The 22,837-nt window shown below is 36.7% G+C and overlaps 2 protein-coding genes across 11 annotated transcripts in view; one reads left to right on the top strand and one right to left on the bottom strand.

The window, feature by feature from the left end:
• The first annotated feature begins 2,325 nt into the window (after positions 1-2,325).
• LOC111387914 (SNF1-related protein kinase regulatory subunit beta-2-like) lies at positions 2,326-3,899 on the top strand. Its single transcript, XM_023012537.1, has 2 exons — positions 2,326-2,484; positions 3,386-3,899. Exons 1-2 carry the CDS (start codon positions 2,329-2,331, stop codon positions 3,719-3,721), a joined length of 492 nt encoding a protein of 163 aa, XP_022868305.1. The 5' UTR covers positions 2,326-2,328; the 3' UTR covers positions 3,722-3,899.
• A 12,837-nt stretch (positions 3,900-16,736) lies between these two features.
• The window catches only part of LOC111387922 (UDP-glycosyltransferase TURAN-like), a 10,810-nt gene continuing 4,709 nt past the window's right edge, over positions 16,737-22,837 (bottom strand). The window contains exons 3-17 of one of the 10 annotated variants that reach the window (XR_002701477.1): positions 22,221-22,254; positions 21,971-22,026; positions 21,752-21,892; positions 20,283-20,431; positions 20,106-20,195; positions 19,416-19,482; positions 19,276-19,339; positions 19,064-19,178; positions 18,689-18,855; positions 18,485-18,595; positions 18,344-18,405; positions 18,117-18,169; positions 17,969-18,044; positions 17,205-17,407; positions 16,737-17,045 (exon numbers count right to left, since the gene is read on the bottom strand). Coding sequence is in view for 7 of the 10 variants with exons in the window: in XM_023012546.1 (XP_022868314.1) it covers positions 17,022-17,045; positions 17,205-17,333; positions 17,969-18,044; positions 18,117-18,169; positions 18,344-18,405; positions 18,485-18,595; positions 18,689-18,855; positions 19,064-19,178; positions 19,276-19,339; positions 19,416-19,482; positions 20,106-20,195; positions 20,283-20,431; positions 21,752-21,892; positions 21,971-22,026; positions 22,221-22,254 (1,338 nt within the window). In the remaining 3 variants the exon portion in view is untranslated. Of the gene's footprint in view, positions 17,046-17,204; positions 17,591-17,968; positions 18,045-18,116; positions 18,173-18,343; positions 18,406-18,484; positions 18,596-18,688; positions 18,856-19,063; positions 19,179-19,275; positions 19,340-19,415; positions 19,483-20,105; positions 20,196-20,282; positions 20,432-21,751; positions 21,893-21,970; positions 22,027-22,156; positions 22,807-22,837 lie in introns of those variants that run through there. The other 9 variants (XM_023012549.1, XM_023012550.1, XM_023012548.1 and 6 more) reach the window with 9 other exon arrangements.

Raw genomic sequence — 22,837 nt, 5'->3', positions numbered from 1 at the left:
TCAATGTAATTCTCCCTCATGAATACTTAATACTCAAATAAGTCAACACGCTAATATCACCTTAAAAAAAATTCAAGCCATGCATTGCATGGCCAGAAACTAGTAGTTAAGAAAAAAGTCTTCATAGGCCAATTAAAGAAGGTGCTTAACTATACGAGTTGAAAACTGCCAACTAAATCATATAATTCCTGAATCGAAGAATAATCAGAAAAAAGATTATACTTTTGAGTCAATTTATGAAAGTTTCCTAAAATTAGTGAAAGCATTCAAGAAAATGATGTGACTCGAGTCTCTCATTGTAGTTCCAAGCTCACAGGAATTCAAAGGATTACATTAATAATCCTAATAGTAAATCTAAAAATATCAATCACATATCATTTAATACTACCAATGTACGATTTATGGGACGTCCTCAAATAAGATTTTGATGAATTTTAAAAGACTATAATCCTAATGAATTTTGTTGATTTGAATAGATTTCCACAAATTCCGTAAAAATTTCATGTGAAATTTTAAAAGATTTGGTTATATGTATTTTCCATATTAATGAAATCTTTATAAATCCTATGGAAACCTAAAATTTAAAGGATTTTACAATTATTTAATTAAATTCGAGAAATTGGTATAAACGTAATAATGGGCAATGTGAATTGAATGGAAGATTACGGGAAAAAAAGCTCACAGGGGTTGTGAGTGGCGTTGGAAGTGCGCAGGATAGCATGGCTGATCAAGATGGTGCGAGCGTTAGCTATCATGCTCATGGTTCGTGGTTCGTGGGTCAGGATCAGTCCGCACCACCTAGTCCTATGGTAATGGCTTCTCACTCTTCTACGATGTTCAAACCTCTGCTGAGTCAACTTTTTATAAATAAATTTTTGTGACTGTCAACTACTTATTGTACTGAAAGTGTGGAGTAAATACGCAATTTTTCTGTTCAAATTAAGTGAAAGTCTTGTGGAATTGAGGAGTCTTAGGCTGCTGACGGATGTATGCATGGAGAATTTAGCATGCAACAATTTGCCAGATGAACTAAAGAGAGCTATAAGTCACGGACCAGAGAACTCCCCCATCCATGTGGCATGGCAAGATTGCTTATTGAGCGTTTATTGCTAAATTCTCGGAAGTGCATTAACGATGTCCCATACACAGATACAATGGCAAGCTTCCCACCTCCTTATGTTGTATATCTTAGCTTGCCAGCTGCATGTGTGGGGAAAGGCCACCTCGGGGGCTGTGGCAACTCTGGGGCCGAAAAGGCGGACCGTCACATATAGCTTTGATTTTGAATTCATGCTGGATTAAAAATATTGCTTTCTGCCAATGCCAGTGGAAATAGTCAATGTCACATTTTCTGGGATTTTTAATCGAAATTGATGGGCTTTTGTAGGATTTTTAATGCTAAAAGTTCTCTTATAAATGGTGTACAAATATTTAGAGGGTCAAAAACCATAATTTAGAAAGGATGTTAAGTGGTTATCCTTCTTAAGTTTAACTATTGTGTACTAACTGTATGAATATGAATATGAATATGTTGAAGGTGAATATTGGTTAATCGTTGGTTGCATTTAATTTGGTGTAAAATTTACAAAGGCCAGGTCGACTCATAAACTTTTGTCTTCGTACGTATTTTGCGACGAAGTTCTCTTTTGAAACAGAACTTCTGAATTTTATAACCTTTTCTAAGTCACCTACTTGGCATTTATCGCACCGCTACCAAAAATATTACCTAACGCACATCACTAATTTGTAACGTTGTTCCTATAAAAGTTTTGAGGTCCGTGAGGTTACGTCTCTTTGCTTGCTTTAAGAGAGTAGTGCAAGAGTAGTGATCTTTCATCTCTCTTGTATTTTTAGAATACAATGTTCCCCTTTCAAAGACCTCAGTCAATGAGCACTGCTGGCCCTTCATGGTCGAATATTACCTCAGTGTATGAAGAAGAAATGCACCATGAGCCTCAAATTCCAACAATGATCACATGGACCCATGGTGGCTGGGAAGTTTATGTGGTTGGATCATGGGATAATTGGAGAAAAAGGCAAGATTCATTGTTTTATCATAACCATTCAATTTTTTGTTTCTAGTTTTAGCCTTACATATCAGAAAATTTTGCCAGTAAGTTACTTGGATCATGTTTTGCTTCAAACCAATACTAGTTTTTAAAAAAATAGTTGCTTTAGATCTTCCAATTGATCTAGCAATGAACATTACGAAATGGTGAAGAAGGATTTGTGCAGCCAAACTCAATTTACTGGTGATAAGGCTTAGTTTGTCGTTGTTGTATATTATAAGGAAATTTTAAAAGTTGTAATCTTTTTCTCAGGAAGCGCATGAGGAGAACAGGGAAGGAGTTCGTCGTTATGAGAAAAATTCCTTCAGGAGTTTATCAATACAGGTTCATTGTTGATGGACAGTGGAGGTATGCCCCTGACATCCCGTGGGAGCTGGATAGAGCAGGCAATGTTTGCAATATCTTAGACTTGAAGGTACATATTGTGTTCTCCTCTGAATTCTGTCCTCATCGGTATTGCTTATCCATGCACGGACTCGTCCATATCTTACTTTTATTTCCAGAAGTTTTATTTATTAATTTATTTTTCTTAGAAGTTTAAATGGTGGTAAAGAGTAGTAACCTTTGTTTTTATGCAAAAATCAACATTCATTGCCATCTCTCTCTCCTAGATTAATTGCTCTCTGTATCCCTCGAACTTTCTTTCTTTTCTTATTCGATCTCAGTCTATGTGCAGATTATTTATCTATTACAGACTTGTACCTTTGACAGGATTGAAAAAAAGTGTTTCTGAAAGAGACATTTTTAGAAAGAAATTGAATTTTACTCGGAAAATGTGAATTCCCTTAGATGTGCTAGACATTCGAATTAAAATGCTGTTGATTAGCTTATCGTGCCAATTGGGGCAAACTGCTTTTCCTAGTCAATGTAGCAACCATCCACGCGTTCCTAAACCATTTAATTGTTTATCGTCGATATATACTGATTTTAACCAAGTCAAATATATGATTATTTGTTCATTATGTCTTCTTGTTTTGGTGTAGTTCCATCTTGACATTCCCATCTATATGAATATTGCTTCTCGACAGCCCACATTTAGTTCCAGCGCTGCTCTTCAGTGGAAAAATTGAAAATTTCTTTTGTAGATCTTATCAGAATTGGTAGATCGAACCATAGCCCCACTGAGTTACACTTTCTTCAAATTCGCCATACATGAATGATTGAGCTTGTTGGAAGTTTACACTTGGCTATGAAGGAAGAACATATTTTTGGGGCTATCAGAAAAAATAAGCAAAAGGAGTAAATACTTAGAATTCCATCCTTGCGGAAGTGATTTACTTATTAAGGAAAATGGTGCTTGCTGATTTCTGCTGCAGGATTATGTCCCAGACGCGACTGAGAGCAGAGCCAGTTTCGAGCAGCCTCAGTCTCCCGATTCCAGCTACAACAACATGTACTCTGACCCCGAGGACTACGAGAAGGAACCCCCGCCAATGGTTCCTCCACAACTTGAGCATACTTTACTGAATGCTCCAGCACCTCACATGGAGATTCCACCTTCTCTTTCAAAACCTCAACATGGGGTGTTGGACCATCTCTACATACAGGAGGATATGAGCACCCCGTCTGTGGTTGCACTAGGTTCGACTTCTCGGTTCCAGGCCAAATATGTGACAGTTGTGCTTTACAAATCGACAAAGAGACGGGGTTGAAAATGCGTATCGTAAAGACAAAGTGTGTGTGAGGCTAATTTCCTTGTCTGAACATTGGAAAAGGCCATATGTGTATACTTTGTGTCTGTTTGGTAATAATGCCGGGGCTACTGGCTTCTCTGCACTTAGTTCTTGTGTTCTGTATTTCCTTTCTCTCCAAATCGACTTCTACTCTAGATTTTCACTGCTGGTTGATAAATAGATTTTTATTTTTTATTTTCTTGATATTTGGAAGAGGTTCTTGCCTTTGGTTAAGAAATAACGTTATAAGTTTGACTTTCTCGACCAATGTTGAGAAAAAAAAAATAAATAAATAAATTATTTGTGGTCATTGGTAAAATCTCAAAACTGTGGTTAAGAATATCTCAACTAGAGGTGGAGACTAGAAAATCTTGAACTCCAAGAAAGAGGTTGGCTCCTTTTAGAAGCTTTTTGTTTAAAATTTTTATAGAATAATCGTTGCATTGCAATAATATTCTTTTTAAAGAAAATAATACAAAAGAAGAAAAAATTATCCCTTCCGAAGACGAGGAGTACAATGTATGCCTTCGCTCTAACATCACATTGATACGTATAAGAATAGATTCCAATATCTAAAGTGGCAGCGGTTTATAAATTTATTTAACGATACTTTTTTTTTTAAAACCAAATATGCCACATTTTAATTTTATTGAGTGATTGACTCAAAAATTAATGACTTATTTAATACACTAGATTGAATTAAACTATTGAGTGATCGTCTCCGCTTAGTCAGGATGTCAGTTGAGAAAGTGCTTACAGGATGGGAAGAGCGCGATATGCCAAAGGAAAATGGGAACCGCATTGTTCACTATTACACATGTGATAATCCTAGGAATTCTGTCCTTGCTGTTGTGGGAAATTATAAGTGAAGGACATATGATCTAATCAGTTATCGAGAATTTCATATATGCATTTGGGTTCACAAGACCAGTCCAATCTGGGACTTAAACATCTTGAAATTAATTGAAAAACACAATGTGTGAAATTTTTTATTCTTTGGGGTATGAATGGCTAAAGAGTTAACCTATAATACTAATAGCTTATGTTGTTAGTTCAGATAATGTCTGTGGAACTAGTTTTTATCAAAAGATTGAATATGTTGTCAAGAAAGTTGAATTTCGTTTGAAGCAGAATCCAGACATCTATGCATAAAATACTTTCCTAAATGATATCCTTGTCCAATGACAAATCTAGGAGTTGGCTATGCATTGTCTAGTTGAAGGGCCGACTCATGTCACTCATCACACGACAATTGACAAATCTAATCTCATGCAATGAAGCCTCCATGATTACAGAAACGATGGGGTACATTATTAACAACATGGACGATATCTTGTATGTTAACTCAAACATCCGTAAGTTAGCGGTGCATGGAATAGCCCCTGAGCGAAAGGACTTGTAGGGGAAAGTCCATGGTCAGTTCATCATGTTCTCAAGCGATGCCTCAACCTAATTACATGATTTCCTTCAGGAAAATTTCGATGGAAATCTTCATCACTAAATTAATGTACATTGATAAATCTTTTCTTTCAGAATAGGTATTACTGATTCTGTTTCCCCATATTTTCTTTTACTATTATAAAGATCAGCACCCTTTCTACTTTTCCATATTTATGGTATAAAATGTTGTTACATTTAATAACTAGAAAGTGTTTCCTATTTCCATTTTAGAGATCTCATTCAATTTCACTTCATAATGGAGTTCTTGCCCTTCTATTCTCTCAAAATAACTTCTTGTTAGATTTTGAGTTGGCAATTCCGTGAACAAAAGGGTCAAATTGTAATTGTTCAAGAGTTTGGGGTCAATTTGTCAATGTTTAAAAGTTAGGGGTCAATTTGTACATGTGTAAACGATGGGGACTAAGTTGCAATTTTTCAAAGTATGTTAGGGTTCGAGTTGTAAAGTAGGGCAAGATGTGTCTTTGAAATTTTGTCAAGTGGTCGCTTGAGCGTCAAAAACAGAAAGTTTTTCACTCGCTTATCGCCCCTACTTCGCTCGAGTGAAACAGCGTCGTTCGCTTTTCGCTTAAGCGACAATGTTACTTGAAGAACCCTATTTTCCTTTTTTTTCGAGAGTTTGACCCTACCGATATGACCAAAAACATCCATATAAATTGTATTGCGCCGTTTTTCAATTTTTACTTAAGGATTGAACTTGGAGAAAAACATATTACTTTTTGATTCATTCATTCGATCCCACATTTTTTGAGTGCAATCACATAAAAACATCAAAACCACTTTCTTCAAACACTATAACACATCCTTCCAGAGCATTTGATGAATCTTGAAGATTAGGGAAGGAGATCGATGTTCCAATCATTAGAGAGCGGGGAGTTCTCTTGAATCCACAAAAGATAAACGTAATCAAGAGTCGAGAATTGGTGTAGCACGCAATCCAGAAGGGTTAGGAGCCGGGCGTTGGTGCAAGATCACGCATTCCAGGAGAGCTTTAGAAAATACTCCAATCAGGATGTCAGAAAAACTAGTGTGGGTTAAGTCTGATGGATTGTATGTGATTTATTCATTTGTAGTGGAATTCGTACTGGCTTGAGCCCGGAGTTTTACCCATATTGGAGTTTCTCCGTCATCAAATAACTGTGTTCTTTATAATTTTTGCATTTTACTTGTTTTTGGTATTTCAACATAGGATAGTAAAATATGTGAATTGATCTGGACAAATTAATATTTGTGACTTGTTGCATTTATTAATTAATTGGTAAAAATTTCGTATAAATACTTATTCACCCCTCCTCTAGATGTTGATTGGGTCAAGCTATTTCACTTCTAGTTCACAGAATGACCGGTATACCTACGGTGGTAGGTTTTGCGAGCCTTAAAAAGTTAAAATTCTCTTTTCTGAATAACTTGAATACTATTCTGCATTCTGCATCAAATTAGGTGTTATACTGTTGACCCCAAAATATGTTGCCAACAGATACCAGACCCACCCGTACACACGTAAGTCTGGTCCAACACGCTAAAACAAGTGGACGGTCTATAAATAATAGCAAAAAGAGGGCATGTGAGTGACTCAAAGGCGCGGGACGAGAACGTTCGGAATCTGACGAGATGTTTGCATAACGATTGTACAATAATTACCAATCGATCTTTGTAGAATGCGAGTATGAATTTGTGTGTGTTGCAAGAGAGTAAAATGTAAAGAATGTTGTGTTTGGTCTTGTGTTGAATCTTGCATTACCCTTGTGAGAGATACATGAGGGAGTATTTATAATATTACAACTTAGATCATGGCCCTTGGTTGGAAGTACACATGACCTCATCTCGTAAGTTTACATATCAAATTATAGGTATCACATTTGACTTCCTAGCCTGCTACACATTTATTAATTGGCAGCTCTGCCACTACATTGATAAGACAAGATATTTGCACTCGATGATGGATGTCCTATCAATCAATCAAGAAGGATCCTTGTATAAGACCGGATCTCTTAGAAGGAGTACTGCTTAGAGCCTCAGGACCTCGAAGAAGTTTGGGCCTCGGAAGGAAGGGCCTCGGCTACAAGATCACCTCGGCATATTAGCTTCGGCATTAGCACTTGGGCCACGTCTGGCTTGGAGGCCTCGGATAAAATGTCACGTGGTTCGGAAGAAATAGGTCATGGGCCCTAGTAGGTCGGTCAAGTGTGTCAACACGTAACAATAGTCCCCCGAGTCCAAGTATGATCATTTATGTAATGCGTGGACTTTTATTGTGTTGAAGCGTATCGGGTAAAAATTGAAAGAATTTTCTGTACTTCAACTAATAGTCTCCCAAGTCCAAGTGTAAATATTTATATCATGGTTGGAGTTGAAAGTGGTGGTGTTGCTGTGATTGGAAAAGGTGATGAAGAAGACGAGGGGGTAAAGTGGATTGAACATGCTAAGGCTTGTGAAGGTATGGCTGAAATGCGAAGAAGCAGAAGAAGTCAATGTGGTGAGTTGATCGAACTTGTTGAGGCTTGCGAAGATGTGGCTGAACTGCGAAGAAGCAGAAGAAGAAGCCGAGGCGATGAGTGGATCGAACCTGCCGAGGCTTGTTAAGATGTGGTTGAACTACGAAGAAGCGAAGAAGAAGTCGAGGCGATGAGTGGATCGAACCTGCCGAGGCTTGTTAAAAGTTATGATTGTCTTCGATGTTTGTGTCAATGATTTGATGTTTTGTGCATGTTACCAAGAAAAAGCAGCCGAGTCGTTTCAACTTCTAAGGCACGTACGGCTGCTGCATTGAATGTGCAATGATGGCTATAGCTGGCGCTTCTAAAAGGATATACGTTTGGAGAGGTGCATGGGGAGCACGTTTGAATCGAAGGCGTTGATTTTGAAAACGGTTTGAATTCTACGTAGCGGATTTGGTCTGTAATGAAGGGTCCAGATTTGATGAGCCTTGATCTGAAGGCTGGTGTTCGTCCTGGACTTGTATGAAAGGCAGGAGACTCCCATTTTTCTATCTCTGCAATTCTTTGTGTTCTTCGAAAATATCATTTTCCGACGTTGAAGCTTTGCTCTGTTCCCGTTTTTCAGCATCCTTCGGTTTCCTTAGTTGGTTATGTAGGTATTTCTTGTGAGAATAACTTGTTTTGCGATCTTTGTCCATTTTCCAAACTTATTCTGATATGGAGTCCACTTCGGGTAGGGGCAGTCACTGTCGCATCATTTGGGGAGGGGACAGTTCATAAGGGGGACTCCGAGGTTGAATATTATGCTATGATCGAGGAGCCAGTAAATTACGAGAAGGAGCGGGGCGTACCTAGGATACCCTCAAATATGACCCAGAAGAGGTTGGGGAAGATAAGTGAGAGGTACTACGTTCCTCATAACATAGAAATGCTAGTCTTCGAGGCCAATGAACGGACTTGTTATCCGAGGCCCGGATGTGTCGCAGTTAGTGAATTCCTGTTTAAAGCAGGTATGCGTCTTCCTCTGCACCCTTTCTTCAGGGCAGTGTTAAGGAATTTTATGTTGTCACCGACCCAGGTTCTGCCGAATGAGTGGAGCTAGTTGGTGGGGTCTTACTTCCTATGGAAGGAAGTGTCGATGGGGGAGGATATGCCTTTGCATGTCTTCCAGACCCTCTTCTAGCCCAGAGTCTTAGGCAAAGACGAGTCGAAGGGGTGGTACTACATTACTCTCTGGGGGTTGCACACCCCTTTTATGGTAGGATTGCCTTTTTCCATCAAATTGGGTGTTATCTGTAGTAAATTGAAAGGAACCAAAATTCGTCAAATCCTTTCACAAAATTTTCATACGTGCTTCATGTTGAAATCAAAGAGAAGATTAAAACGGAAGCATACCTTGATCCATGGATTTCAGTGCTTTGATTGGGTTTTGATCTTCCAATTGTTACATGATCTTGAATTTTATTATATGTTGATGGGGATGCAGAAAACTGTAAAAACTCACGTACAATTGGGGACCATGACCCCATATTAAATAACTGTAATTTGCAGTTATTAATTCTGTGTTATTTCAAATCGGCCCCTTATCAATTCAAAATAACGTCTTCCATTCTCTACATTTTATTTACATAACATTTAATACTCATTAGTGCAAAATTAAATTTAATGGATCACTTTATCGACTAAATTCTTTAAAATAGCACCACACATTTAAATGAATATACATGTGTGGCCCTACGTTGGAATTTTTCCAACATTATACAATAAATTTAGCCATGTTACTGATATAGAAAAAGGGAAGCAATTAATCTTTGAATTGAATGGTTTAATTTTTTTCGTTGAATAATTGCCTAACACCTTCCACGATTTACCTCCCCCACAGTGCCCCAGGGGCGGGGTGAGGGGCCCTCAAGGTTGGGTAGGTTGGGTTCAACCATTTTTTTTTTTTTTTTTTTCTTTTCCCTAGCAGGTATACCAGCAAGTGAAACGGAAAAAGCTGTGAAATCCCTAAATTTTTCAATGACACGTTTCTCTGGCCGTAGAATCCTAACCTCCAGATTGGTCGAATATTCAGACATCGTAGGGACAGGAAATGCTTAGAGATGTAACAAGCAGCTGAAGCATTTCCCTGCTTTTTGTCGAAGTGCAACTGATATTTCTGTAAGCCTCCAAGTACTGCTATTTTGCATTTGGCAATGCGCTTTTGTGAAAATTCTCGTAGTTCTTATCTTGATCTTCAGGTCTACTCCTTCGTGGTGATCACGAGTGAAGAAGAAAATGACCGCCTTGGTTATCTGGAAGATTTATATGAGACTGGGCAGGGGAGATAATGGCTAAAGTTCGATGGTTTAATTTTGCTGAGGAAATCGATGGTCTGATTCCTCAGTCAGAAGTTTTCGTAATGCCTTACGAGCGGGAGATTAGTGCAAAGTGCATTGACAATATAGTAGCAGTTTTGACTCCAATTCATATGGAGGAAAATATGACATTTCCATGTGCCACAGAGAATTAAACAGCAAGGTCAAGCCTCTCTCTGAGTAAATTACATGGCTACGCAAATCGACCAATCTTGTTCTTTCTTGATTCCCATGTTCCCCAAGAAAGAAACGAGGGGAATAAATGAACTAAAGCAGAAGATTCATCCGGTGAGGATCCTGCAAAGCTAGTTTCCGAGAGAGTTAAAAGTAACGGTGGGGATCAGAATATTGAGATTCTTTGCGATGAGAGCGGCATGAGAGGTTGCTGGTTCAGGTGTTAGGTCTTAATTTCATCCTTCGAAGCTTCTAACTGTGACGTCCTTGATGATGACGGAGCGGGGAAACTTGAGGTATAAATCATTGAATTGTTGAACTTGTTTTATTTTAATTTTAGTGTCCTGTTTCGGAATATTTATGACTTATGAGGGCTATAAACTGAATGAGATTGAAATTTTATACTTTGTCATCATCTTGTACGCTACTGCATGTTTTGTGGAGAGAATTGCATAGAACTTGATGTTATTAATAAACCTAAACAAAGAGCGCTGTTCACATACCGAATATGTCCTATGTGATCACATGATAAACAAAGAACGTTGCAATGTAATAATTTGACAAATTAGTTGAGAAAATGTGTATTTAATTTAATATTATTAATCATATGTGTAGACTGTAGTGGGTCACAACATCTAATGTGGCAGCTGATGATAAACTTGGTGTGAGATGTGCTGGCCGGCCTGAAATCCGGCCTTGGCCTTGTGAAAATTCTTCAAAACAGTCGTTCAAGTTTGGAGTAGCAATTGATGTATGGCAGTGCGATCACTGCCAAGGCGTAGTGACAGTATTTGTCACATCTTCTGCAGATAGTCTACGTGTTTACTTTCTTGATACATATTGAACTTGGCAAAATCTGATTAGAATAACGCTATTTGTACATAAGAAGTTACAGAAAAACTCAATTGTTTTTTACGTAATGCTATCTCATCCCAAGTAAACCATAATCCTGGTTCCATCCCTAATTGAGTTTCATAACAAATAAGGGGAAAAGGGTTAAGAATTTACCCCCTGCAAGATATGACATTGTTCTAGAAATTATGGGCGGTATAATTATATAGAATTTTGAGATTTTATTTCGTGCAATTATTGATTTCGAGGCTATACAATTTCAGTTGTCTAATTCTAATTTCTAATCCAAACAATTTTCAGATGTATATATTTATTAGGTAGTATATGTGTTTTTCTTGCTGGAGTATTTTTGCACTGTGTTTATTGTATCTAAACTAGTGCACCTTCTGTGCAAATATTGTGCGGGCAACTTTCTGTAGATCACTCTTCATTACATATTGCAATAAAACTGTAAAAATTATTTTTTAACTTGACTGTCCCAAGAAAAAATGCAAAAACTAGGAGGAAAAAAATAAGAATAAAAAAGAATTTAACCCCTCCAACTTTAATTTTTCTATTTCTCTCTAGTTCTTTTCTCTACCCATACAAATACAGTCCATAAAAAGCCATAGTAATGCAACACTTAGCAAAATTTTGCGTTTGGCCTTTGCCTTTTATCTTTCACTAGTTGAAATAAATTCTCACCTTTCAGGTTTTTTATGCATTTTTCAGTTTTTTTTTTTCAGGCATTTTTGAGTAAAATTCTCTTGCTCATTTCATCTTCTCTCCGCAATTTTTTGTATCAGCAATCATATATTATCGTCTTTCAGGTGGGTAGAAGTTTCTTGATTTGATCGGTGCACGGTTTGAATGCAAGTTTGTACATTGCATGTTGATGGAGTTAGACTCGATCAGATTAGCAGAACACACAAATCCATTTTTTGTTTTTGATTTTTTTTTTTTTCCTTTTTAGTTTAATTTCAGTTTGGTTAACTCTGGTTTCTCTGTGTCTGGATAAAATTCCCTGTTTGTGTACCATTTTGTGAATAGGTCTCGGGACTCCAATTATGGGTACTTTTCTATTGTGTAGAATTTTAAGCATTTATTCCGTAAAATTAATGATTTGAGGCTAAACAATTTTAGTTTTTACTGATCTCCCTCATAAGTTCTAACCCCCAAGAGTTTTGGAAGGCAGATAGTTATTTGTAATATTCGAGTTTTTCTTATTGGTAAATTTCAGCATTGTGTTTATTCTACCTAAATTAGTGCACCTTTTGTGCAAATATGGAGCAAACGCGTGCTAATATGCATTTTTTTTTTATCATTTCAGTTTATATTTTTAGATAAAATGGTTCTAAGTAACTGATATATGTAAAATAAAATAATTGTAGAGTTTAAAGTGTTGTATACAAAAGATTATTACAACTACAATGCGAAAAATATGAATTCTCTAAGGGTAAAATCGAACCAAACGACCCAAAGCTTCTTCAACACCTCCAATGGAATCTCTTATGATGTTGAGCTCAGATTTGTGTCACACCGAATCATACATCCTCGTCCATGGGAATGGCAATGGATATACCTAGAAAAGATCCATTGGAAGCCACCAATAATTTCATCGGAGGTATAGAATGCTCCCGCTTGATTTCCTCTCTATTCTTTCTCTCCAATGTTATGCCAAATCCAAAAAATGAGATAATGGAGAAGTCTTGTAATTATATAGCCAATCCATTTGAATTCAAAATTCAAATATTGTTCTATGGTCAAGTAGAAAGTGACAACACTAGTATAGGATAATTGACCACAAGATTAAATCCAACCATTGAATTTAATCTATGGTCCATATTATTCATAAACTCCACAATCCACTTTACACTTTCTAGACCAATCAACTTACACTAACTATAGGGTGTGATCCACCTTACAATAATTATTATGGTAAATTACGTGGCAACTCCAGTCGATCAATATTTTTCTTTCTTGATTCCCATTTTCCCAACAAAGAAATACTCAAGTAAAAGTTTCTTCATGTGAGGATCCTGCAAAGCAAGTTCCCAAAAGAGTTGTAAGTAGCAAGGGAATCAGAATCTTGAAACTGGTTATTGTGGTGGCCTTGCTATGATTTTTTATAGTCAGGTAAAGTGAAAATCACAATGCCTGCTAGGCAAGCCTCTTTCTGTACCTGGGCCACAGTCCGGAGAATCGTCTCAGTCAGTCAGAATATTGAGCTTCTTTCTGAGGACAGAAGCATGCGAGGTCGCTGGTTTAGGTGTAAGGTCTTGAAGTCGTCATGGAAGCTTCTAAAAGTCCAATACTATGACATCCTCGATGTTATGTACCAAAAATGTCTTATATGATCATCATGATAAATAATCCAAAAATGCTACACTTAGTTTGACAGTCCTCTAATAGGGAGTGGGGCTCATGATTATAAAAATAATTGATGGCCCACCCCATATGAGAGGGCTGTCAACCAGGGTGTACACCAAAGGGTGCACAACTAACATTATTTTAAAACAAATAAGAAGTTAAAGAGGTACACTTCATGCATTCTAACCATACTCCTCATCATCATATTTCAAGTGTAGTATTATTTTGGCTCATTGCCACTTTCGGGTTCGAGGCTAGTAGGAGCTTTTGTAAATTCATTATCGAAATCTAAATTCGGAAAGTCCATAGGTTTCTCATTTTCATGAATGTAACCAAAAGAATCCCTGAAATATTCCTTGTCCTGGAGTAGACATCACATTGATATGCATAGTAATGGATTCCAATATCCAAAGCTACTGCTGCTAATAAATTCGGAATGAGATGTGCTGGCCACCCTACAATCCGGCCTTGGATTTGTGAGGATTATTCAAACCAGTCGTTCAAGGTTGGAGTAGCAGTTGATGTATGGAAGTGCGATTGCTGGCGGGAAGGTGTTGTGATTGGATTTGCACATCTTTAGAAGATAGTCTGCACTTTTACTTCCTGGTATGAACCGATCTTGGCAAAATCCGATTATCCATATCCATAATTCTTATCTACAAGCAATTGTATTTTTCATAACAAAACTGTTCTATTTGATTTAGCTACTATTTTCTATAGGTGATAACAGGTTCTAAATCATTAAGAGGAAAAAATGTTCCGAGTCTCAAGAGAATGAATCAACGACCAATGGGCAATGGGTGGATATAGAGAGAAAATCCGATATACCTTCTAGCTTATCTTCAGACCCTGCATTAGCAAGCAGAAAAGTCGTCTCTAGGAATTTGATATGTATATATATTTATTGGTAGTATTTATATTTTTTCTTGCCTTTCTTTTTTTTTTTTTTTTTTTAACCTAAACTAGGGAACCTTCTGTGGATCGTGCGGTGAAGAACTTCCAAGGCGAAAGACTAGCGCTGGACGACAACTCCCTCTCCTATTCGCAAATATTGTGCGTGCACATTCTGTACAGATATTGTGCACACCCAGCCAGCACCCTATTTATGCAGATACAGCCAAGCCATTTGGAAGGACCTGCGCGAACGATTTTCTCAACCTAACACTACAAAGATTTATGAGGTAAAAAGGGCAATATCATATTGTTAACAAAGAGATTTTTCTGTATTACACTCGTTTAAAAGTTTTATGGATGAATTTGCATCGTATTTAACCATTCCAAGTCGTTCATGTGGAGCTGCAAAGTCAGTAACAGAGCTGCATAGTCGTTCCCAGGTGTGAAATCAGGTTCTTGTTTCCCTAGTCTGACAAAACCTGGAAATGGGCAAATACCGAATCAAGAGGGTGGACAAAAGAATCGCTCGAAGAGTTACTGCAGTTATTGTAAAAAGGAATCACGCTGTATTGATAAATGCTACGAATTGATGTTTACGGAAATGTGAAGCCTTTCGCTACAAGTTTCGCGCTGGCGATTAATGGGCAATTGTTTTAGAAGATGCTTTAACTCCAGAAGTTTCTTTTATCTAATAGAAGAGTTTGTGAAGTATGCCTTCTGGGAAAGCACACAAGAACTCTTCCTTCCTTTTAAGTTATATAAAGACTGATGATACCAATATTATATACCTGAGGACCATTTCCTCAAGGACTCCATACGTGCTCTGCCCACTTTTCTGCCAAATGTCCTCGAGATCTTTCTAGTCTTCGAGGTATTTTGGTCCTCGAGGAAATCTCATACGAATATAAAAATCACCCCATGGTCCTCGAAAATGTGTCCTCGGGACATCGTCCATTAATAGATCTTTGAGACCTATGTACCTAACAAACGGACATCTAAACACCCAAGAACTCTACATCAACTCTTACACCACCAGTCAAACAATTCCATTACGAGTAGGATATTCCTCACAAACAAGACTCCATTGGATAAATACATCAACTGGTACAATTCTACTAGGAGTACACTACCTACCTCTATAAATATAGATACTTGGGCCATTATTTAGGTAAGTTTTTCATTATTCTCCAATTTATAGCCTCACGCATATAATTTCATTTCTGACTTAAGTATCGGAGGAGCAACGAGAACACACCTCGTTGCCTTTGTTTCAGGTACCGGAAGACTAAGATCATGCTAATTCAAAATCCTCAAGCTCGGGAAATCGACATGTACGATTTTTTGTAGCAACAAAGACCATTTCGCCTTTTGAATTGATTCGCTGTTGATATATGCCGAGGTTTTGTTACTCCTAGGAATTCTGGTGCACTTTCATTTTTTAGTATTGTTGATTATTTTAGTCCATGCACCTTGATTTTCTTGATGAAACACGTATAACCCAATTCATTTTAAAATCTTTCTTTTCCTTTTTTCGACTACACCATGGTCGTTAGTTCTGATTAGTTGAATTCTTCTTTTCCTGTCAAAAGTATCCGCATTGATAATGTAAATGAGTTTCTCTCCATGGATTTACAGATATTCCCCGGAAAAAAAATAAAATAAAATAAAATAATGGGGGAATCCATCGACGTAATTGTGTTGGTACTCGACAACAAAATAGTGTTGTGGAGCTTAAGCATCGCCATTTACTTGAAGTTGCTCGAACATTAAGATTTCAAAGTCACCTGATAATGGAACTGAGTTTCTTTCCAAAAGATTTACAGGAATTCTTCAAGAAAAAAAAGGGTAATACATCAACATAGCTGTGTTGCCACTCGATAACAAGAGGGAGTCTAGAACATAAGTATCATCATTTACTTAAGAATTCAGAGTCACCTTTCCTTGAATATTTGGGGAGAGTGCATTTTTTTCCACTGCTTATGGAATCATAAAATTCCCCCGTCTATCCTAAATGGCAAAACACATCAAGAAATGAATTTAGGCAACTCAACTTTGAGTTTTGGGCGTCTATGGTTGCCCATGATCTTTCACCTACAAATCTGATGCATGTTCAAAACCTGGTATACTTATTGGGTATCCTTTTGGACAAAGGGCATATAGATTTTTTTCTAGAATTTATGATCTTGAAACAATAAAGATTTATACTTCGAGGGATGTTTTGTTTTATGAACATACTTTTCCTCATGACAAAGCTTGCTAATGTTTCCAGTTTAAAGTCAAAATCGCATTCTTCATGGAGATCTGCTGCAGGCTATCATCCACTGGGGAGAGAAATTTGTATGCTGTCCCAACAAATCCATCTACGGACTCAAGCAAGAATGTTGTAACTGGTTTACTAAATTAAGAAATTCCTTACTTTCCAGTGTCACGCTTAATCAAGTTTCAAAGTTTTTGCATTGGAAGGAGCAAAAATTGGATAAGGCATAAATTGTCGCATTATCATACTGAGTTCCAAATGTATTGCGACCCACTGCAAGTTTCAAAGGTGCTCAACAAGAAGTAACAAAATCCACTCTAATTTGCAGAAAATAATCCATCCTTCTAAGCTATAATTTCTCGTAGGGGGCAGGCAGGGCCGCAGGGGAGCAAGAGTAGTCCCCTCACGACCAGAGACTTGATGAGTTAGGGTATAACTACATATAAATGCATAAAGAAAATTTCAAACTCGAAAATTTTTTATGTTACACTCCTGCACCTTCAGCTGAAGTTCTCAGAAATGACCTGAAATAGTGCATATTATCATAGATTCAGTGATCTAGTATAGGATTAAATCAATGGTAAAGAGATCTCAAAGCCTGCATAAGTTTCACTTGAAAACTTCGTAACAGAAGATTTAGAAGAGAGTAACCGAAAACTCCAGATTAAGGATAGTTGACTTGCCTTAGATATTAAGGGCTTAGCATTTTCCTCCCACTCGGTCGCCCACCTTGCTGAAGATACCCTTTCCATCACGCCCATTCTCAACTTCTTTAAAGCATCACACTTTTCTGGGAAACCCTTGAATAGCATCTGCAGAAGTCAAGACATCATTTTAGAACTTCGCCGTTATATTTTCTGGACATTCCCAACTGCAATAAGAATACCTGTCAAAAGAAAGCCCATTGTATGGTCCGTCATCAATTTCACTTTTCAATCACATCTAGCTGGTTTCCTTTATCATTACTTTAATCTTAAGATTATATTTCATTTACGCATTATGAATGTTTTATCCACAGGATTGATTCCTTCAGAAGACATTTCTTTAATATACTTTGCCTTTTCGATACCTAAATTGCAATATAACTTTATGAGATAACTCACCCCTGGCATGCGTACAAGAAACAGCAACATCAACAAAGAAATGGAAAATTTAGCCCTTGTTTGACCCCATTTTTTGGGGGTTAATCGATTTTGGAATAGTAAATTTTAGAAGAATGTATGGTTAAAAAAAGTAAGGAAAAGTTTTGTGTTTACATATAAAATTATTTTATCGGGAGAGTATATTGTTGAAAATGAATTTTGTGAAAATAGGGTTCAAACAAAATATTATGGATCTCCACTGTCATCTTGTTTCACAATTATGATTTTTTCTTGAAGGAGGATGAAGAATGTTAATTAATATTAGCTTTCAAAAATGCTATACAGCTTCCCACATACGTGCTTACCATGAGTTCATCAGCTAGTTCTGAAGATGAAGAGAAAAGGAGGCCATTCTTTTCAACTTCTACCAGCTCCTTGATACTTGACAGAGAAAAAAAATTGTTAAATGTAATATATCTTTAAAATTTTACAAAGAGCACCAGAAGATCTTACCAAGAATATGAAACAGCACAGACAGGGAGTCCACAGCCAAACATATCCACAACCTACTAAACCAAAAAGTTCCAAGTGTTTCTCTTACAAACAACATAAAAACGAGAGAGGGAGAGGGGGGAGGGGAGAGAGAGAGAGAGAGACTTCCAAGGAATAGGAGCTAAAGCTTAAATGAATTGCTGTAAAATTGTTTTTCCATGCACAAAAACAGGTTAAAGACGCAATACCTTCATGGGTAGATCCAACCCTGATGAAGAAGTATGCAGGCAAACACCAAGATCTGCTGACCCTGAACATATAGTAAAGGAAGATATAAGATTGTTACCCTTTGATAGTGAAATACAACCAATCAACCATTTATAACTTACCAAGGAGCAAAGGATAATCCTCTGTTGATAACCACATAGTACGGAATGCCACGCGTTTGAGGTTCAGTTTCCTTATTTTTTGTTCATATTTTTCCTTTTCAGGCCCCTTCCCTTCACTCAGGTAAAAAGACGAAATTCAGTTTTGTAACAAGTAAAGAAAGTACTAGTTAAATAAAAAGATTGCTTAATATGAACAATCATTACCAATAATGATGAATAACAACCTTGGGTATGAGAATTGCTTCCCGTCAGAAATTTCCTTCCAAACAACTTCATCTCCGCTCGAGTCATCCTCATTTAATAGTGCAGCAACGCGTCTATCATACATGAGTGCTGCTTCCAAAAGAATGCTAAAGTCTTCATCTGGAGTCCTGGAAAAACTTATCATTCCATTACAGTAATAATTTTCAAGAAATACGCCAAATACATGGCTACACTACCAACCCAAGTTTATCTAAGATTTTTTCTTCCTGTCCTTTATTTTTATATGATCTGAGAAAAAGGACGCAGGTAGTCATAAAAGGAAAAGTAATTTCAAGTACACTAAGATGATGAGGAATCAATTTATTAAGAACATACCAGCTTGTGCTGCTAACAATGAGCGCTGGTCCATTATGCTTCAGGAAAATATCAGTGCCAAGCTGAGCTGTAAATGGAGTTACATTAGGATCATTGTTATCTGATGCTGTCATTCCTGCCAGAAGGGTTCACGCTTAACCCAAATTAGCCAACATACTCTCAACATCAACTTTAACAGTGAATTAGAGAACAGCATCACTACTCTGCTTTACCATTACTAATGCAATCCTGAAAACCAGATGGCAGGCTGAGGCTTTTGCTGATCCTGCAAAATAACTAGATTGTCGTTGACATTAAGGCTTGTTGATTAAACGCATTCTTAAACCATTCTATGACAAATAAAGTTACTTACATTGTGCTTCTCCTCAAGGGAAGCAGGTCGGAAAAACTCTGGGGGCTGGTCATACAGAACAGTGGCTCTATGATAGAAAAACAAAGAGGATGCAGCTAAGTAACATAGGAACAAGTTATGATGCACCGACAAGGACACATGTGTTCAACACTACAAGTATTGGACATGCTGACACATTAATTAAATTCTTTAAAATTATTCATTTATAAAATATAATTTTAGTTTTCTACTTGTTATTAATTTTCTTCTTAAATCTTTTATAAGAATACCTATTTGTTATTTAATAACAACTTTGAATTAAAATTATATAATTTTTTCTACTAAAGAAAGAAAAATGATCATAATAGTGTGTCCAATGAGCGTAGGTGTCAAACATGTCCAACACAGACATGCCACCCTAGTTAATTCATTTATAAAATATAATTTTAGTTTTCTACTTGTTATTAATTTTCTTCTTAAATCTTTTATAAGAATACCTATTTGTTATTTAATAACAACTTTGAATTAAAATTATATAATTTTTTCTACTAAAGAAAGAAAAATGATCATAATAGTGTGTCCAATGAGCGTAGGTGTCAAACATGTCCAACACAGACATGCCACCCTAGTTAAAGTGTCCGTGTAACACGGAGCAGGTAAATGAGTAAGTAGATAAAAATATATGAGGTATTATTTAGATAATAACATCACTTGATTCCCCAGTTCTCAGCCAATTCATGTTGCATTGCCCTGGTCACGCACAAAGAACCATGGGCCATCTTGCCATACTGCTTCTCAATCCTAGGCATATACCAAAACATCATCATATTTCTAAATTTGTAAAGACAGATCCTCAATTTGATTAAAATAATAGGAACTTAACCTTACCAACGATATAGCGACACGAATAAACTACTCCTTCCAAGTGATAGGGCAAGCAGTGTATATCCAAAATTATGCCAATCTACAATAAATGTCGAATGTCTAGACCAGCTAGCCCACTTTACACCCACTAGGGTAGGAACAGACGGTGGATTCTGCAAGTCAAAGTCACATATCTGAACCAGAAGCCTTGTTCGGAGGGTAAGTGACAACAAACACTTTAATAATTGAGATCCAATCAGACTGCCAGTAAACAAAATTAAACCAGGATGCCCAAGCACAACCATAGATATCCAGCCAATAAAATTAAGTTGTGATGCACGCTCAAGCACAAACATAGTCAACTGGGAATTGTTTGTAAACCATGTATTAGAAAACCTGAAAAATTATAGTAAAAACTACTGGAGAACTGAAACGAAGTGAAAATGCCTATATGAATTTAAATTGAAACATTCAGAGCTATCAATAGAGCTTCTTACGCTATGAACAAGAACAACAAACTAATTCATGTTCCCAATAAATATGGAGGCTACATGAATCCTTTTTCACCACTCCGTTCCATCCAACACTAATCGCAATCAAACCATTTGTAACCATGTTAAGCATGTAATTTTTAGCATGCATTTCTCTGCTCTAGCGTGTTCTACTGGGATCGATCACTCTCTTTAACAAGAGCTTCTTTAGGTCCACAAAAAAAATGCTCCAACCAGCAGTCTAAGTCATCCATCCCTTAATTTATCCTTAGTTGGTAAAACCTCCACTTGCACATGTTGGCGTATACATGATTTTGAAAACATAAGGTTTTTTAAGATATTTGGGAATGGAAAAGGGTAGTAACTCAAAATCTACCTTTCCCCATCAATTACAATCAAGATGAAATGGTTATTTTGAATGCCTGAAAAAGGACTATACAAGAATATTCCATTGAACTCAGCACTAGTACATAAATGAAAACAAGCTTTTCCTTTGCAGGCATCATGTAACTTAAAAATCATCAATAAAAAGCTAATACGATGACAGTCAGCAAGTGAATCAAAGCAATTTCTAAAAACGCGCCTGTTACAGAAGGTAAAAGAACAAGGAAAATGCTTCACTGAATTTGGCATTAACATAGAAGCCAATCATACAACAGTTGAGATAAATCCCATCAAAGATCACTTTTCAAATGCCTGATTATTTTGAGACAAGGACTAAACAAGAATATTTCTAATAAACTCAGCAATGATATATAAAAACAAACTTTTCCTTTGCATGCTTTATGTAACTTAACAATCATTAATTAAAAGCTAAGATAATCGCATCAAGTAATACAAGGAAATTTCTAAACATAAGCCTGCTATATTAGGTAAAGGAACAAGGAAAAAGTTTCACAAAATTCAGCATTAGCATAAAATTAAAGCCAATCATACAAAAAATTATGATCCCATCAGATGTCACTTTTCTAATGACTGAATAAGCACAGATTTGAAGCTCACCTGGACTATAAAGGCATCAGGAGCCGGTATCTTCATGCAAATATACCAAAGCAGCAAAAGAAATTGAACAATTGGTTTGAGCATAAGCATTAAGGGACGAAGTATCTTCAGCAGACTTCGACCACTAGTTGGCCATTGCGGCTGTCCAAAATAAAATAGAGTTATTCTTAATGTCTTGAGAATTTTAAGCACAATCAGTCTAGCAGTGAGTAATCATACCATTTTGTGAATATGAATAGATGAGTTCTCTAAAACGGCAGTGTGAGGCTCTGAACCTAACCAAAAATGATAAAACTTCCCATTCAAGAAAACATGTAAGAACTAATTATTCATCTGCTTTACTCAATGAATTATTTGATCAAACAACACAATATGAGTAGAAATTACAAACTCATACAAAAGAACCTAGATAATTTGACTAACGAATAGGAGTTACTTTTCACTCAGCCATCATTAGATACACGCATACCTCCATACGCAACAATATCAACCTCTAGAAAGGCCTGCAAGAGAAATTAGAAGTTCAAAATAATAACAACCGTGAAAAGGAAAAAACAAAAAACCAGGAATCGGATAAAGTTTCTACAAGAAAAATCTTTTGTCTGATACAAATCTCCTCGATCATAAGAAATGAACATTTCGTTAATGATGTTCTGCTAATAACTTTAACCCCAATTGCACTCATCAAGATTATTCTTCCAACTCTTGCAAAAAATTTCATTCCAACAAGATTTTATCCAAATTTTTTGTTATTCCAGTGACATACAACGTAAACTTTTTATCAGTAAGCATATGCATATTTATTAACCGAGTACATCAGATCACTTGAGATTCAGTAGCACCAAAAATTAAACAAGAGAAGTCAATTTATAGTAACTAGGTAAATCCGTTCTTACGCAAAGATTAAGTCAACAAAAAGTTACATAGCAACTAATCCGATCATATTTGTTGAATAATCGACCTCCGATAGTGGATTTTTCGGGTTCACTTGAACCAATCTCAACCTTATTAAACACATCCAACAATGGCTCCAACCCAAACAAAGATTCTTACTTCGGTTGCTCAACTCAATGTATTCACAAAGAA

This window comes from Olea europaea, unplaced genomic scaffold (assembly GCF_002742605.1).
Source record: "Olea europaea var. sylvestris unplaced genomic scaffold, O_europaea_v1 scaffold437, whole genome shotgun sequence".
In the NCBI taxonomy this organism is placed as follows: domain Eukaryota; kingdom Viridiplantae; phylum Streptophyta; class Magnoliopsida; order Lamiales; family Oleaceae; genus Olea; species Olea europaea.
The sequence above is the reverse complement of the archived record's forward strand: the minus strand, read 5'-3'. Positions and strand labels throughout refer to the sequence as shown.